The sequence below is a fragment of the Erithacus rubecula genome (genome assembly GCF_903797595.1).
Source record: "Erithacus rubecula genome assembly, chromosome: 22".
Lineage (NCBI taxonomy): Eukaryota > Metazoa > Chordata > Aves > Passeriformes > Muscicapidae > Erithacus > Erithacus rubecula.
Genome location: NC_136674.1, coordinates 10,182,988 through 10,197,779, shown reverse-complemented (window position 1 = coordinate 10,197,779; position 14,792 = coordinate 10,182,988). Strand labels below are relative to the sequence as shown.

The 14,792-nt window shown below is 51.7% G+C and overlaps 1 protein-coding gene across 3 annotated transcripts in view; it reads right to left on the bottom strand.

The window, feature by feature from the left end:
- MTMR4 (myotubularin related protein 4) overlaps window positions 1-14,792 on the bottom strand; it is a 57,031-nt gene that overhangs the window by 23,679 nt on the left and 18,560 nt on the right. For all 3 annotated transcript variants that reach the window (XM_079324758.1, XM_079324759.1, XM_079324760.1), the window contains exons 2-3: window positions 12,764-12,837; window positions 2,434-2,523 (exon numbers count right to left, since the gene is read on the bottom strand). In XM_079324758.1, the coding sequence (XP_079180884.1) occupies window positions 2,434-2,523; window positions 12,764-12,766 (93 nt within the window). In that variant the 5' untranslated portion in view covers window positions 12,767-12,837. The remainder of the gene's footprint in view (window positions 1-2,433; window positions 2,524-12,763; window positions 12,838-14,792) is intronic.

Sequence of the window (14,792 nt, the reverse complement as noted above, 5' to 3'; positions counted from 1 at the left end):
TGCCCTGAGAGCAGCACTGGCTCCACTGCCCAGCCCTGCACATGGAGCTCTCCCATGGACACCTCTGGAGCCTCCAGCACCTCCTGATGGATCACCTGTGTGCCAGGCACACCTGGCAGTGAGGGGTGGCCTGGGGACAGAGAGACTGATAGGGCCTGCTCTTCGGAGAGGGAAACCAGCCCCAGCACAAGAGGCATGGAGAGGGACACAACTGAAGGACAGCTCAGAGAGATGAGGGGAGTGCTCTACACAGCTCCTGAAAGAGCCCAGCACCATGTGGAAGCACTGGAAGGGGCTGCCCAGCAAGGTGGTGGTGTCACCATCCCTGGAGGGGTCCAAGGAACAACTGGATGTGGAACTCATTGCTCTGGGCTGGATGACAACATGGGCATCAGCCACAAGGTCTTGGGGGTCTTTTCCAACTTCAGTCATTTTGGGATTCTGTGACTGATCAGAAGCCTGTGTCCCAGGGCAGTGTCACCTATGTGATCCTGCTGTGCCATTCAAACATGGGAGGCCCTCAGCAGCCCTGTGAGACTCAGCAGTAAGTCCAGGTAAGCAAATGAACTGAAATTGTACCCAGTTTCTGCTGACAAGGCTCTCAGGGATTCTCTGTGTATAGTTATTTACATGACTGAGGAAACTTGTCCTGATTAAACTGCAACAAAGCTTCATTTAAGTTACCTGTACTCAATTTTTTAAAATATCTTCACAATCAAGTGTCTGTTTTACCCCATCAGTCTGGACATGCCATAGTTGTTTTTAAACAGACAAGTTTGACTTTTCTTATATTAAAAAAAACAAAGGCAGAACAGCCTAAAACTCACCAGGCCCCTTTGTCCTTAGCTAATCAGGCTCCTCCTGTTACCTGAATGCCATCCACACCAGGTGATGTCAGTAACCAATTATGCAAAAAATGTCAGGACTATTTATCATTTCGGCCAGAGCTGAAACCTGCCAGACAGGGCAGCTGATGACACAATTCATTACACTGAATTAGTAGAAGACAGACCACCTTTTCTTTATTTTGAAGTTGTTTCTATGGCTTGGGTACAAAAACCTGAATTTCCTGAATTTCAGACTTCAAGTGACAACTCTACTAACAACTTCTCCTTTCTTTGTACAAAAATAACCACCTTAGCCTGGCATCTGTCCGAATACTCTCAACAAATACTAAGCATTTGCCTAAGAGAATACTCTCTTTATTTCTGCAGTTGATTTCTGCATGCTTGCCAGAGCTGTTTTTATCTGGCATGTGTCTCTCCTGCTTACGTGGCTCTTTCACACAGCAACAGAAGGGAGACAGAACATAAACGAGCTGGTAAGGCTGCAAGAACCAATGGAGGGAAATTCTGGAATAAACCAGCAGGTGCCTCAATACAGCTTGTTATCAACTGATGGCATCCTTCTAGAGCCATAGGATCCTGGAATGGTTTGGGCTGGGAGTGACAACCGAACCCAAGCTCATCCCGTTCCATGCCCTGCCCATGGGCAGAGACACCTTCCACTAGGCCAGGCTCCAAGCCCCATCCAAGCTGTCCTTGAACATTCTGCTTCACAATAAATTAACAATTTACTGAAGGCAAATTACCCTTGGGAGGGTTGAACTTTACTTCTCTATGCAGCAAACTAAGGCAGAACCTGCTATTCTCCAGAGGTCTCAGCTCAAAGTTGCCCCAGCAGCTTCACTCCCAGAGCCACAGCTCTGCAGCCCTGACCCTGCACAACTCCCCAGCCTGTGGCTGTTCCTTCAAGCCAATAGCCTTCAGTCCCTGCTTTCCCCAGCCTGTTGCCAAGGCAGTGACAGTCTCAGAACAAACTCAAACACTGCAGCAGCAAGAAAAAGGTGAGCCTGGCTCAGCCCCAGGAGGAGGATGATGCACTGGATGCACTAATTCCCAGGAAGGAATGCTGCCCTTGCTGCACATCAGCAACAGCACCTGGGGCTCTTCCCAGGGCTTTCTGCAGCAGGAGGCTGGCACCATATGGAGGTTCCTTCTTCCAGCCACTGTGCAGCAGGAAAACACCAGAAGCAAGGTGCTCGAGGGCAGAGCAGGCAGCACAGCTGCATGGCATGGCTGCATAGAGCACAGCTGCCATGCTGGTCCTGTCCAGCAATCTCCCTGGGTGCAGGCTTCAGGGCTGGGCAGGCACATTCCACAGGGAATGTCCGGGCTGGCCAAGCACTGCAGCAGCTCCAGCCACACTCCCAGCAGCCAGCGATGCCAGACACATCCTGCCCGGGCTGGGCAGGCAGGGAACAGGGGCAGGGCCTTGGGAACCCGGCCTGGCCCCACACACAACGGATCTGCTGCCTCCCAGTGTGCCCCAGCACCCGCCCACCACAGCCCCCCGTGTGCTGGGCTGGAAAACTGCTCTGCAGAGCCCAGCCTGCCACATCCCAGAGCTGTCCAGGTGTTTTCACTTCCTTACCTGCAGTGACTCCTCCTCCTTTATGAGCTCCTTCGGGGGGAACAAGTCCTTGGCCTGGATGTACTCCAAACTGGGAGGGCCTTCCTCACCCTGCATTGCAAACAGAGCACACAGTCAGACAGCCTCGGCCAGCACGTGCTGTGAAAGCCAAAAATTGAAGCTGCTGTATATTCTTGGCACTCCAGGAGCTTGGGACCTGTGCATGGAAATGCCTGTTCTGCCTCCAGACCCCAGCAGTTCCTCTGGCTGTTGCAGAGTGTCCATTGCACAGTGAAATGCTGAAGCCTCCAAGTCCCGCCCTTTCCAGCTGAGTGGTGTTTGGAAAGCCAAGTAGACACACCTTGGCCACAGGAGACTGATGTGACAGTAACTTGTTATGTCAGCTGTTCCCATTACCTGCTCCACGGCACCAGAGCAGACACACCATGACACAGAGAGTTTCCATCTACAGTCCAGTGTCAGCCTATTCTTCCTCCTAAGGACTGCTATGTCCTTTTCACTCTCACATCAAAGAAATCTGGGAAGAGCATGAATCTTCTGGAGGAGAGGATACAACTGTGAACAACCTACAATAACTGTGCACCCCAGAGAACACAATTCATAACAGGCACTACTGGCTGGTGCCAGCACCGAGCCCAGGACAGCTGGACATGTCCAGCCTGCTCAGACAGACACCCTAGAAAACCCACAGAGGCCTCAGGATAATCTGAGAGGTCACACAGAACATGCACATTCCATCCTTGACAAGTGCAGTATATGTCTCAGTTTGGAAAATGAGAATGTTCATTCAGTCATACAATCAGAGTATCCTGAGCTGGAAGGGATAAAGATCATCAAATCCCACCCCAAATACCACCATGTGTCTCAGAGCATTTTCCGAATGCTCCTTGAGCTCTGGCATGAACTCTAGGTGCCAATTTTTACCAGTCCTCATCCAGGACCTGTCACATCACTGAATTGCTGCCCAAAGGAGTGGCACCTGGACATTCAGTTGTAGATGCTCACTGCTAGGAGTCCAGGATGGTGCTAATTCCACAAATATTTGGTGTGGCAATGTTTTCTTCAGAAGGCTGGTTGCTCTCTAACTCTAGCTCTTGGTTTGAGCATTTACCAGGAAACACTGTGTTCTGTAAGCACTGAGTAATATTTTAAAATGACATATCTTTCTGGATATGTCACCCAAGCCAGAATCCCAATTTTAACCTGAAGAAAGGAGATCCCAAGCCTTCCGTCTCAGAAATATTTAAAATTATGCTGAATCCTCCTGTGTTGCTGACAGGAGCTGAAGCCTGCAAGAACAGCCTGGCCTGAGGTGCTCCCTGGACCTCAGACAGGGGCAGCCAACCTCTCACACCCCACATCCAAGGAACCTGCACGCATGTAACATGCTGTTAGAGCCTTCACAAAACTCAGCATCAGCCCCAGCTGGAGGCAAAGGCACTGTCCCTGTCACCATGCTGCGAGGACACAGGGCACAGCACTGGCTCCAGCAGCAGCTGATGCTCACTGGAGACCACAGGAGGCTCAGGGCCCCTCCTGCCAGTGGCTCACTCCAAGGCTGAGGCACCAGGAGAGCACAAAGGGAAGGTGTGTGCCGGTGTGGCAGCCAGGAAAAAGAGATCCTCTCCCATCATCACTTTGCAGTTTCACAGAGAAATCCCAGAGAGCAGCAGGAAGTGGAACAGGGCAGCCTGAGCTCTCCACCCGCCTGGGTGTCCTTGAGTCCCTCCTCACCTGCAGTACAGGGCGGGCAGAGGCTGAACATCCTCTCTTGCCACAGCCCCATCCCGGGTACCGGCAGGGCGGGGGTCAGCACCCTGCTCTCTCCACGAAGCTCCTGAAGCCCTCGGAGCCCATCTGGCCAGGAGTGCCCTGGGGGGTCGAGGGTGGGTCTGCAGGAAGGAGCAGAGCAGGAAACCCCCTCTCGCTGAAGGTGTATAAGGTGCCAAGCGCAGGAGCCCCGCTCAGCTCAGCACCAGAGGGGTCCCGCACAGCCGCAGCCAGGGAGGGGGCGCGGGGCTCCCCGGAGATCGGCTGCTCTTGCACGATAATTTCCCAGCTCCAGGCAGGACACAGAGCCTGCGGGGCCCAGCACAGTGCCCAGGGCCTGCCGGAGCTGAGTCCGCGGCGCCCGGCACTGCTGTGCCCTTGGGTCCGGCCAGGGCAGCAGGGACGGGCCACGGTGTCCTCCGGCGGCATGCGGGAGCGAGGAGAGGGGGAATCCCCCTTTTCTCCGGGCACATTCAGAGGATGCCTCTACCGGCATGTGAGCTGGAGAGTGCAGATGGCTTAGGGCCCCGCTTCCATGGAGGAGAGAAGGGGAATAAAAAGCAGCACTTACAAAGCAGTTGAGCATGGAGCAGGAGACGCGGCCTGGCAGACTCATGTTCATTTCCCGAGGCGGCAGCAGGGCCGGGCAGGCACAAGCAGCATCTCCTCCCTCCGGCTGCGAACTGCGGCCCCGGCACTGCGGCAGCGTCCCCGCTCCGCCGGGAAGGGCAGGAGCATCCCGGCCGCCAGCGGCCCGAGCAGGTGCCGCCGCCGCCGCCGCTGACAATGGAGGGAGGGCGGGCGGAGGACGGGCAGACTCCACCTCCCTCCCAGGACCGCCAAGCGCGGCTCTGCCATCTGAGCGTCTCCGTGACGGGCGAGACAGAAAATGGAGCGGGCGGGCGGCCGGCGGGGCCGCGGGCACGGCCCGTCCCTCGGCCGGCAGCGGCATTCCCGGGCCCCGGCGCCTCCCGCCGCACCTAACTCGTGCCACGCTGATGGCGGCGGTGGGAGCGCCGGGAACAATAGCGGGCCGGCGGCTTCGTGCCCCGGCACCGCGCCCTCTGCCCCGAGCCCTCACCGATCTCACCCCGGCACTGCGCCCTCTGCCCCGAGCCCTCACCAATCTCTCACCCCGGCACGGAGCCCTCACTGATCTCACGCCGGCACGGAGCCCTCTGCCCCTCACCGATCTCACCCCGGCACGGAGCCCTCTGCCCCTCACCGATCTCACCCCGGCACGGAGCCCTCTGCCCCTCACCGAACTCACCCCGGCACGGATTCCTCTGTCCCGGGCCCGTTGACCCCACACCAACGCCTCCACACCAGCACTGAGCCCTCTGCTCCAAGGCCTATGTCTCAGCTCCATGCCCTCTGCTCAGAGTCCTCTGCCCCGAGCTCTTCAACCCTGTGCCGACCCCTCCACCCCAGCATCGAGCTCTTTGCCCCGAGGCCTCTGCAGCAGCACCGACCCCTCTGTCCCCAGCCCTCCACTCCAGTGTGGAGCCCCAGCCCCGGCTCTGCTCCCAGAAGCTCAGCCAGGACCTGCCATTGCAGCCCTGAGCCTGCTATCCCCCACAGCCCTCTGTGCCTCCACAGGGAGATGAGGATAAAGGGGCTCCCCTGCTGCATCTCACCACTCAACACTCCCAAGACTTTAAGTCCTCCTTTCCAGGAGCTTCATGTGTACAGGGAGTAGTTGGATGTCCCTGGCTCCCACCAGCACCTGTGTGGTGGAGCCTGGGTCCTGGAGTGGACAAGGCTCCTCTTTCTGGCTGCTTGGACACTTAGCTGCCATGTGAAGTTTCCCCAGCTCCTTCTGGCAATGCTCACATACACAGGGTAAGGCCATAGGTGCAGGAAATGCTTGCCTGAGCGTCCACTTCCCCACCCCAGCCCCCTACAAGCTCACCTTTACTAGCTGCTGTTCAGCAAGCCCAGGAGCAAACAGCTCCCAGCCTATCCCAGGAACCACGGGAGCAGCTTCCTGGGCAAACCCATCCCTATTTCTACCATCAGCTGCCACTCTGTCCCCACCACTGAGCCAGAGGGAGAATCTCTTTGCTAAAATGCAAAATTAAAACTTGACCCTTCATCAATCCTCAAAGGCCCCACTATCTGTCTCAAATCACACCAGCTTTTTGCTCCCAAAATACAAATCCAAACACAGCACAGCCTGTAGCCATTGAGCTCCTCTTAGATCTGTTTGCCCCATAAACACCACAGACAGTTCTCCCCAGCAACACCAATGGGATCTCAAAGGGTTTTTCTCGAGTCAGATAAAAGATTTCAGCATTTCTCTGAAAGATTGTTCAGGGTTATATTATTCAGAGCTGCCTCAGCTAAAAGGACAGATTTGTGACACCCAGACATGCTGCCTTCAGGGCCACCTTGCAGGGCAAAATTCAGTTCCATGAGCTCCCTTGCTGACAAAACAATACCACAGACTCACATGGTTATTCCAGCTTCACTGCTTAGGATAAAATACTTAAAAGAACACATAGCCACACCTGGAGATAAGCCATAAAATCCCATTTCACTCCTACTCTGCCCCACTCCACCATTTACACGGAGCACCATGGCTGGATGTCAGGCATTGCTCATCCTTGGGGCACAGGAACCAGTTGGTACCCATAAACCAAAACACAAAAACAGAGGGTTATGGACACAAACAGAGGGTTACACATAGCGACAGAGGGTTATGGATGAGGTTATGGATTTGTCTTGGCCTAAAGTGAGTAGAAGGAGAAGTACTCTGCTCCCTGCAGGTGACCTTTGCCTGGGTCTCTGGAGGGAATGCTGAGAAACCAGAGCAGCTAAAGCTGAACCAACCTTTTATACTGGAAAGTGTGGCTATAAACACTGTAAAGCCAATATTTATTATTTTTCTGACACGTATAAGGGGGAAAGCAACACAGCACGTCTGGGGAACAGCTGAAGTCCAGGAGTCTCTTGGGCAGTGCGAGCACACATTGCTGCTAAGTGCACATAGCACAAAACCAGAGTTTATAATACACAAAACCACAGACAAGGTAGGTAAGAGGTTTGCTCCAACCCATAGCAAGATTTTTAGGGCCAAGGCTCAGTTCAGAGCCTGGCACAGGGATTGTTTGCAGAAGGACCTTTGTAACCTCCCTAAGCTGCAGCTGTGCAGAGTTAAAAGGCTTCTCATCAGATCAGTACTCTGAATTTCCAACCTAAGCTGACCTGAACATCCACAAATAGAACTTCTGCTTTCACTGAAATATTTTTGCACTTTTAGTATCAGAAAAAGACACATACATGACTTAGAAACCTCTGCCCAAGCACTGAGCCTGGTGCAGAGCAGAAACTTTGCTCTGAAGTTCAGTGGCTACACTTGATTCAGACTCTGCTTTCACTTCCTTCAAGAGTTCCCAAAATACCTGCCCCCTTTCCCTCCAGTGACCCAGGCAAAGGCAGGAGTGGTGCTGGGCAGCCCAGCACAGGACTGCAGAGTGCTCCAGACTCCTTAGCTGGATTAGCCAGAGGGATTTCCTAAACACCACCTCGGATGCCTCCCCAGCTGGGCTCTGCTCACTACCACAAACCACCGAGGAAGAGAAGGTTATTTCACAGAACTGGGCTCCTCTGAGTGTTCTCAGCATGTCTGTTCATGTAGGCAAAGAGAGAACTCTTCCTCATCATCTCCCAACCACCATTCCAAGTGTTTCTAAATTCTGAGGAAGAGGAGCTGAATATAAGGCAGGCAGCATGTTCTTAAGGGCAGCTGGCAGTGATCTGCCCCTTTCCCCTCCCACTGGCACTGCCCACTGTTCCTGTGCTGCTCCTCCCCTCCCTGCATCCACACTGCAGGTAAACAGCTTGCAGCCTTCTCCTGAAGGGCCCAAAAGGGATTTGAAGGCTTGGAGATGACACAGTGCTTGGCAAAGATAGGACTGGCACTCAAGGGGCCATCCTGCAGCCTCCAAAGGAGATGATATTCCCTATGGAGCCCAGCTTGCAGCAAAGGGTTCACAGGGAACAGCTGGTCCCACTTGCTCAAGGAATCTTCATTGGGAGCACAGGACAAGCATCAGAATGCTGAAATCTCTCTCATGGCCTGGAGCCAGTCAGCATCCTGAAATGAATTATTTTGCTAGTGTCTAATCCAGCTTTCTGCAAGTTTGGGAAAGTGTGGGTCAGGGAGCAGCTAACTCCCACCTGGCCAGGTCTCTTCTAACCAAAACCATTCCATGATTCTAAGAGAAAAACTGGGCCCATTCACTGCAGGGAGCTGCTAGCACACCTGACTCAGCCTTCCACAGACATGTATACTTTTCCCAACCCTGGCATAGCTTTATCCTCTATTTCTTTTGGCACCCCAAATAAAATTACTCTCTCCTTATGCAGAGGGCACCACACCCATCCCTTCTATAGATTAAGGGTGGCCTTTTCCTCACCCCAGCACAGGGCATCACCCCCCAGATGGAGGGGAGGGAAGGGCTGGCAGAAATCTGCATGCACAGCCCTGTCCCTGGTAGCACATCCATTGTACAGACTGCCCTGATCTGCCTCCAGCTGGAGAAAACAGACAGAAAAATTGGCAGGAGGAGGTGACTGCCCTGAGAAGGGAATTCCAGGACATGAGAAGTAAATCAGCAGAAGCCAGGGAAGCTCTGTCTGACAGACAGGGGCTCCAGCAGCAGTGGGGCCATCAGGATACCCTACTTTAGATCCTTCCAGGTCTGAATATTTATTTTCAGTGAAGATCAAACTAGGAACAAGTTATCTAGATCCATTTTTTCCAGGTGAGATGGGGAAGGGAGAGACATGCATCATTTATCTCATTCTAAAAGTTAAAATTCATTCTCTTTCTGCCTGGCAGATGCCTACACTGGTAAGATGAGCTGCACTCAGACACGTACTTCTCTCTCTCCATAAGCTGATGCTGGGACTGGTGAGCTGTGGCCAAAGGCACTTCTTGTTCTGCCTCCCCTACTTCTGCTGCACAAAGGGCATCTTTGTTTCAGGTCCCCCTACATAAATAGTTCATTTCCTCAAAGCCTAGGGAGGTTTGTGGGTGAACTGAGGTGGAAATAAACCCTTAAACCAATGCAAAGAGAAGTTACTGTTTTATACCCCATAAATCAGGGCTAGGATGGTGAGTGTCATCTTTTAATCTGGATAGGATGATAGAAGAGCTTATAGATCTGTAATACTGCATTTGGTATTTGTTCAGAATGGTGCCCAGAGTTGAATATACAGCAAGAAACCTTTGAGGAGAGGGATGAAAGGGCACAAGTCAACTCCATGGACCAGCATGAGGGGACGAGGGGTGGCTGCAAATGCCCACCTCAGATAAGGTGGTAAGAACCAGATGCCTACAGTGCCAGTATCCCAGCAGTCAGAAAAGGCAATGCTGCTGTGGGAGCTGAGCACTGAGCTGCCAGCACAGCACCTGCACCAACCAGCCTGCCAGATTAGTTTTAAGTAATGTATTAAAGTACCAAGTGCTCGTTAGGGCTCCATTAGCCAGAGTTAAGGATTAAACCAGCACTAGTGTTGTGTTCAAGGTCATTCCCACCAGCAGCTAGTTTCAGGGAAGAGTCTACAATCCAAGCTGTTAACACTAGACAACGAATCCAGAGCAGCAGAAAGGGGAGAGCAGCCAGTGAGGCACATCTGGGGTGCTGCAGAGTACAGGGAAAGCTTTTGGGCCTGCCCTTGCTAACCACAGGGTCCTGTGCCTCAGCCTGCCATGAGCACAGGGAATTGCACCCAGCATGCCTGCAGGGAACTGGGATCCAGCCAGCCCCGAGGCTCCCCTTACCCCCAGCCCCTCTCCAGCCCTGCCTGTGTTTAACTCAGGAGCCACAGCCCTCCAGAGGGGTCACAGAAGGACTCCAAGGAGGCTGCCAGGAGTTTCCATCAGCTCTCTGCCTGCAGCTGCTGACAGAAGCTCAGGTAAGAGGGTGGAGGTAAGTGCTTATTTCTACAGCTTGCAATTACAAGTGGCTTTCTCTTCCTTGCCATGGGAGACAAAAAGTCTCTTCCCAAAACAGTGAGTGAAATGAGAGGGGCTTTTGGTGGTTGGTTTATTTTTTCCAAAATGAAAAGATAATTTTCAAAAGATCACAGGAGCATTAAAAAAAAATTTTAAAACCCAACCTTTTCAGAAGGTTTGTTTGAAACAGTAAAGGTATCTTTGGGTACTGATAAGGAGCAGGAAACCCTCTCGTGTAGAAGAAACCAAACAAAGGTTACACCTAAGGGTGGGTAGAACTGGGTCAGGATAAGGTCTATCCAGACACAGAAAAGGAGTTCAGGGAAAAGAAAAGCTTCCATGTTTTAGTAAATCCAAAATTCCAGTCTCTCCACTCAAAAAACCAAAAAACAAAACAGGCCCAGGGAGGCGTGATGAGAACTAAAGGTGGCTTTGCTACAGAAAATTTAGAAGACTACAGCTCTTCACATATCTAAGGGGAATGTGTGGAGATCTACAAAATCCTGAAGGGCAGGAGATGCTCATAGGCAGTACCACACTTTATTGTTATTCCCAATACTAGAACCAGCCAAAACAACACTGAGCTACTTCCAAAACAGAGCAAGAGGTGCTCAGCAGCACAGCTCTGACACAACTGCAAATCTTCACCTGGTTTTTAAAAGCCTGATGAATTCATGGAAGGAAAACCTACCAAGGGCTCATAAAACATCAATAAATTGTTTCTGGATTACCAAGCTGCAGGTCCTGCCAGGTGAGGGCAGACACCTGAGTCACGCAGCATTCACTGTCACTGGGGTGTCTGACCAGTCTTGCCCTCAGGGGCCCTCCCATGTTGGCCTTCTCTGTGTTTCCTGGGGGGATTTTTGATGCATTTCCCATGTGTTTATTCTCTTTTTTTAAAAATTCATATCTGGATACATCTGCATCCCTCTCACCTCAGAGAAGCTGTTGGGTTTTACACCTTCAGTGTGCCACAGGGCTGCTCCAAGCTGAAGTGTGAGGTCCTTTATCAGGTTTTGACAGGTGAGGACTTTCACCTCCCCACCCCAGACCAAGTTCCTCACCCTGCAGTGTGGGGATCAGCTCGTCCAGCAGGGAGCACAGGAGATCTTGAGGCAGCACCAAGGAGTGTGAGGAGAGGGGTCCAGCAAGAATGTTGTGTGTGTAACTACTCGAGCTGAGAGGTCAACTAATGCAGAGAGCACGTTTCCCTTCCTGTTCCAGTTGTTAACAAAACACATCAGGGACAATCCCTTAGGATATGTCACCATTTCCTCCAGCAATCTGCCAGATTTTTATCTTTTATTTTTTCTAACATGTTTAACCTAAATTTTCATGTCCTTAATCTGAATTTCCAGCCCTTTGTCTGTCTCTGTAGCTCTCCTCAGCACCCCTTCCCCCACAACAACATGAAGCTGGTGCTGATCCATGTCACTGCAGCAAATTCAGGCTTTGCCCACCTACAGCCCACATGCAGATCACTCCTCTTCAAACTACCCCCCTAAGGAAACTCTCAGCATATCTTTCAACATTCCCAGTCTCCAGCTTTTTTCCCCCCAGTGGATCCCTTATATTTTGGGTTATTTCTTGCTGGAGGCATTAGAGGCCCTTTATCTGAATTTATCAGCAATCTGGCTGCTTTGGCTGTGGTTCAAATTCTTTGCTACCACATTTTTCTGTGACTAATTCTTGCGAAATTTCTGCTCCTTTGGTGGCACCAGAGCTGTTATTAACATGGTGTGAAATCCTTCACTGAGAGGTGACAGAGGAACACAATGAGAAACCCCAGCAGTAAGTTTTAAAGAAAAAATAAATCAGTAAGCCACAAAAACTGGATGACTATGTCAGTAGTCCAGGGAGAAGGAAGGGGGTTCCAGTCTTATTTACTTTTTTTCCCCAATATATTCCACTAAGAGGTTTAGGGGTAAATGTATCCTACTAACAGCATCTTGATGACAGTGATAAATCCTCTCTATTATATTATTGTATATAATACACAATACTGTTCACTCTTCTGCTCATTCTTGTATTTCTTCTCCTACATTTAGCAGCAGTACAAGATTTGGACACACAAAGAACAAGACCACCCACAGAGGACAGAGGCAGACCAGAATCATGGAATCATTAGGGCTGGAGAAGCTCTCTAAGATCATTGAGTCCAACCATCCCCAAAGCACTGCCAAGGCCACCACTAACCCATGTCCCCAAGTGCCACATCTACAGGGCTGTTAAACCCCTCCAGGCAGGGACATTAACATTGCCCTGGGCAGCTGTGCCAGGGCTGAAAAATCTTTCAGTGAGAGGTTTCCCCAAAATCCACCCTGAGCCTCCCCTGGCCAGCTTGAGGCCGTTCCCTCTCCTCCTGTCCCTGTTCCCTGGAGCAGAGCCCGACCCCCCCGGCTGTGCCCTCCTGGCAGGGAGTTGTGCAGAGCCACAAGGTCCCTCCTGAGCCTCCTTTTCTCCAGGCTCAGCCCCTTTCCAGCTCCCTCAGCTGCTCCTGGGGCTCCAGCCCCTTCCCAGCTCTGTTCCCTTCTCTGGACACATTCCAACTCCTCAATGTCCATCCTGTAGAGAGGAAATAGGACACAGACTCACCATCCTCAGACACTGTCCAAACTCTCCTGGTTCAGTCACAGCTCAGTCTCTTCTTGATCCTCCACAAGTATCACCTGCAGCAAAGAGGAGACAACACAGAGCAGAAGTTTAGCTTATACAAATTTAGTTAAGAGGTTTAATTTACAGGAATGGTACTCCAGATTGAGCATAGAAGTGAAAAAAAAATCAAAATCCCTGAGGCCCGTGCCCAGTCTGTACCTATCCTTACTAACCTCTGTTTTGTGTCCTTTCCAGGAGCTGCTGGAAAATCAGGGGGAGACACCAAATCATTTTGGTCACTCACTAACACAGCACCCAGGACTTGTCACAGAAGCACACAGCAGCCTGTGCCCCACAGGAACAAAACCCAATCTCTAGGGGAACACAGGAGGGAGCTGAAGGAAGACAGACTTGATCATTGTGGTTCAAGGACTGGGGGAAGTTCCTTCACAGAGAACTTGAGTGTTTGGAAAAGATCACTGTGGTCCTGGGAGGAAAACACCTCTAAATTCCATCTGGTCTTGCCTAAGAGGTGGGGCAGGATGCAAACACTCTAAATACCAGGAAAAACCAGCAGCTCCCTCTGCTTCACTTGAGGGAGGTCACAAGAGGCATCTGTAGGAAGGGAAAAGCCAAGCAGCAAGACTTGAACAAGGTCCTTCTCCAAGAAAATCTTTTCCAACCAGATGCTCCCACAGGTGATCCTGGAAGCTCCATGGAGGAAGAGACCCTTCCTCAAAGTTTTCAGGTGCCTCCAATACAAGATCAGTTGATCACCAACATCCCTCTCATCTGCCCACATGTTGCCTCTGCTTTGCTCTTCCAACCCCATAGAGGGGATAGAATTAGTCACAATTAAACATTGGGACCAGGGCTGAACCTTGGGCACTCCTGTCCTGGTACCACTCACCAGCCTGAGCAGCCTCCCACTGCCCCATCCCTGGCAGTGGAGTCCAAGGCCAGGCTGGACAGGGCTTGGAGCAACCTGGGATGGTGGAAGGTGTCCCTGCCATGGCAGAGATAGGATGGGTTTAAGGGTCCTTCCCACCCAAACCGTTCTGTGAAGCAGCACAGAAATCTGCATGTGTGTGTCCCAATGTTGTTTAAATAAAATGACATTTTTAAACATGAATCTTCTGTATTTCAGTGTACCTTGAGGATGGCTCAGAACTCACCAACCAAACCTGACTCCTGCCAGTCAGAACTCTGGGAATGCTCAAGGTCTTCTGTAAATTTTGCCACTATTAATTTTAACCTTTCTACTCCTCAGGTGAAATATGAATGTGCAATTGGAGATTATCTAAACATCTCACACAACACACCCCAGCTGGGAATCCCCCTCCTTCCACCACTCAGGAATTATGTTGGCTACAGAAGAGCTCTGAATACCTGCCCAAGGCTTTCCTTTGCTCAGGGATTTCCTTCCCAGCCCAGAATTAAGTCAGGTTTGACACCCACACGTCAGAAGGCCAAGCTGAATGCCAGCACTGAGGAGTCATTGCTGACAAATGATTCCCACAGTGAGGCAGCTGCTCCCACCCTGCTCCTGCCATGCCCAGGTTGGAATCATTACCTCTGGCTTTCAGGTCATCTTTCACATCCTGCTATGCACTCGACAGGAAAGGACAGAAGAAAGGTATAGGAGGTCAGAAAGGACTCTGGAGTTGTGCAATACATTTCTATATTCAGTTTATATCTTTATGGAGCCATGGAGCTGCTCCAGGGCTGGAGCCCCTCTGTCCTGGGAGAGCTGGGGGTGCTCACCTGGAGAAGGCTCCAGGGAGAGCTCAGAGCCCCTTCCAGTGCCTGAGAGGGCTCCAGGAGAGCTGGACAGGGACTTTGGATGGAGGGACAAGGAGGAATGGCTTCCCACTGCCAGGGGGCAGGGACAGATGGGATAATGGGAAGGAATTTCTGTCTGTGAGGGTGGGGAAGCCCTCAGGGTGTCTAGAGAAGCTGTGGCTGCCTCTGGATCCCTGGAAGTGTCCAAGACCAGGCTGGACACTGGGGCTTGGAGCAGCCTGGGATA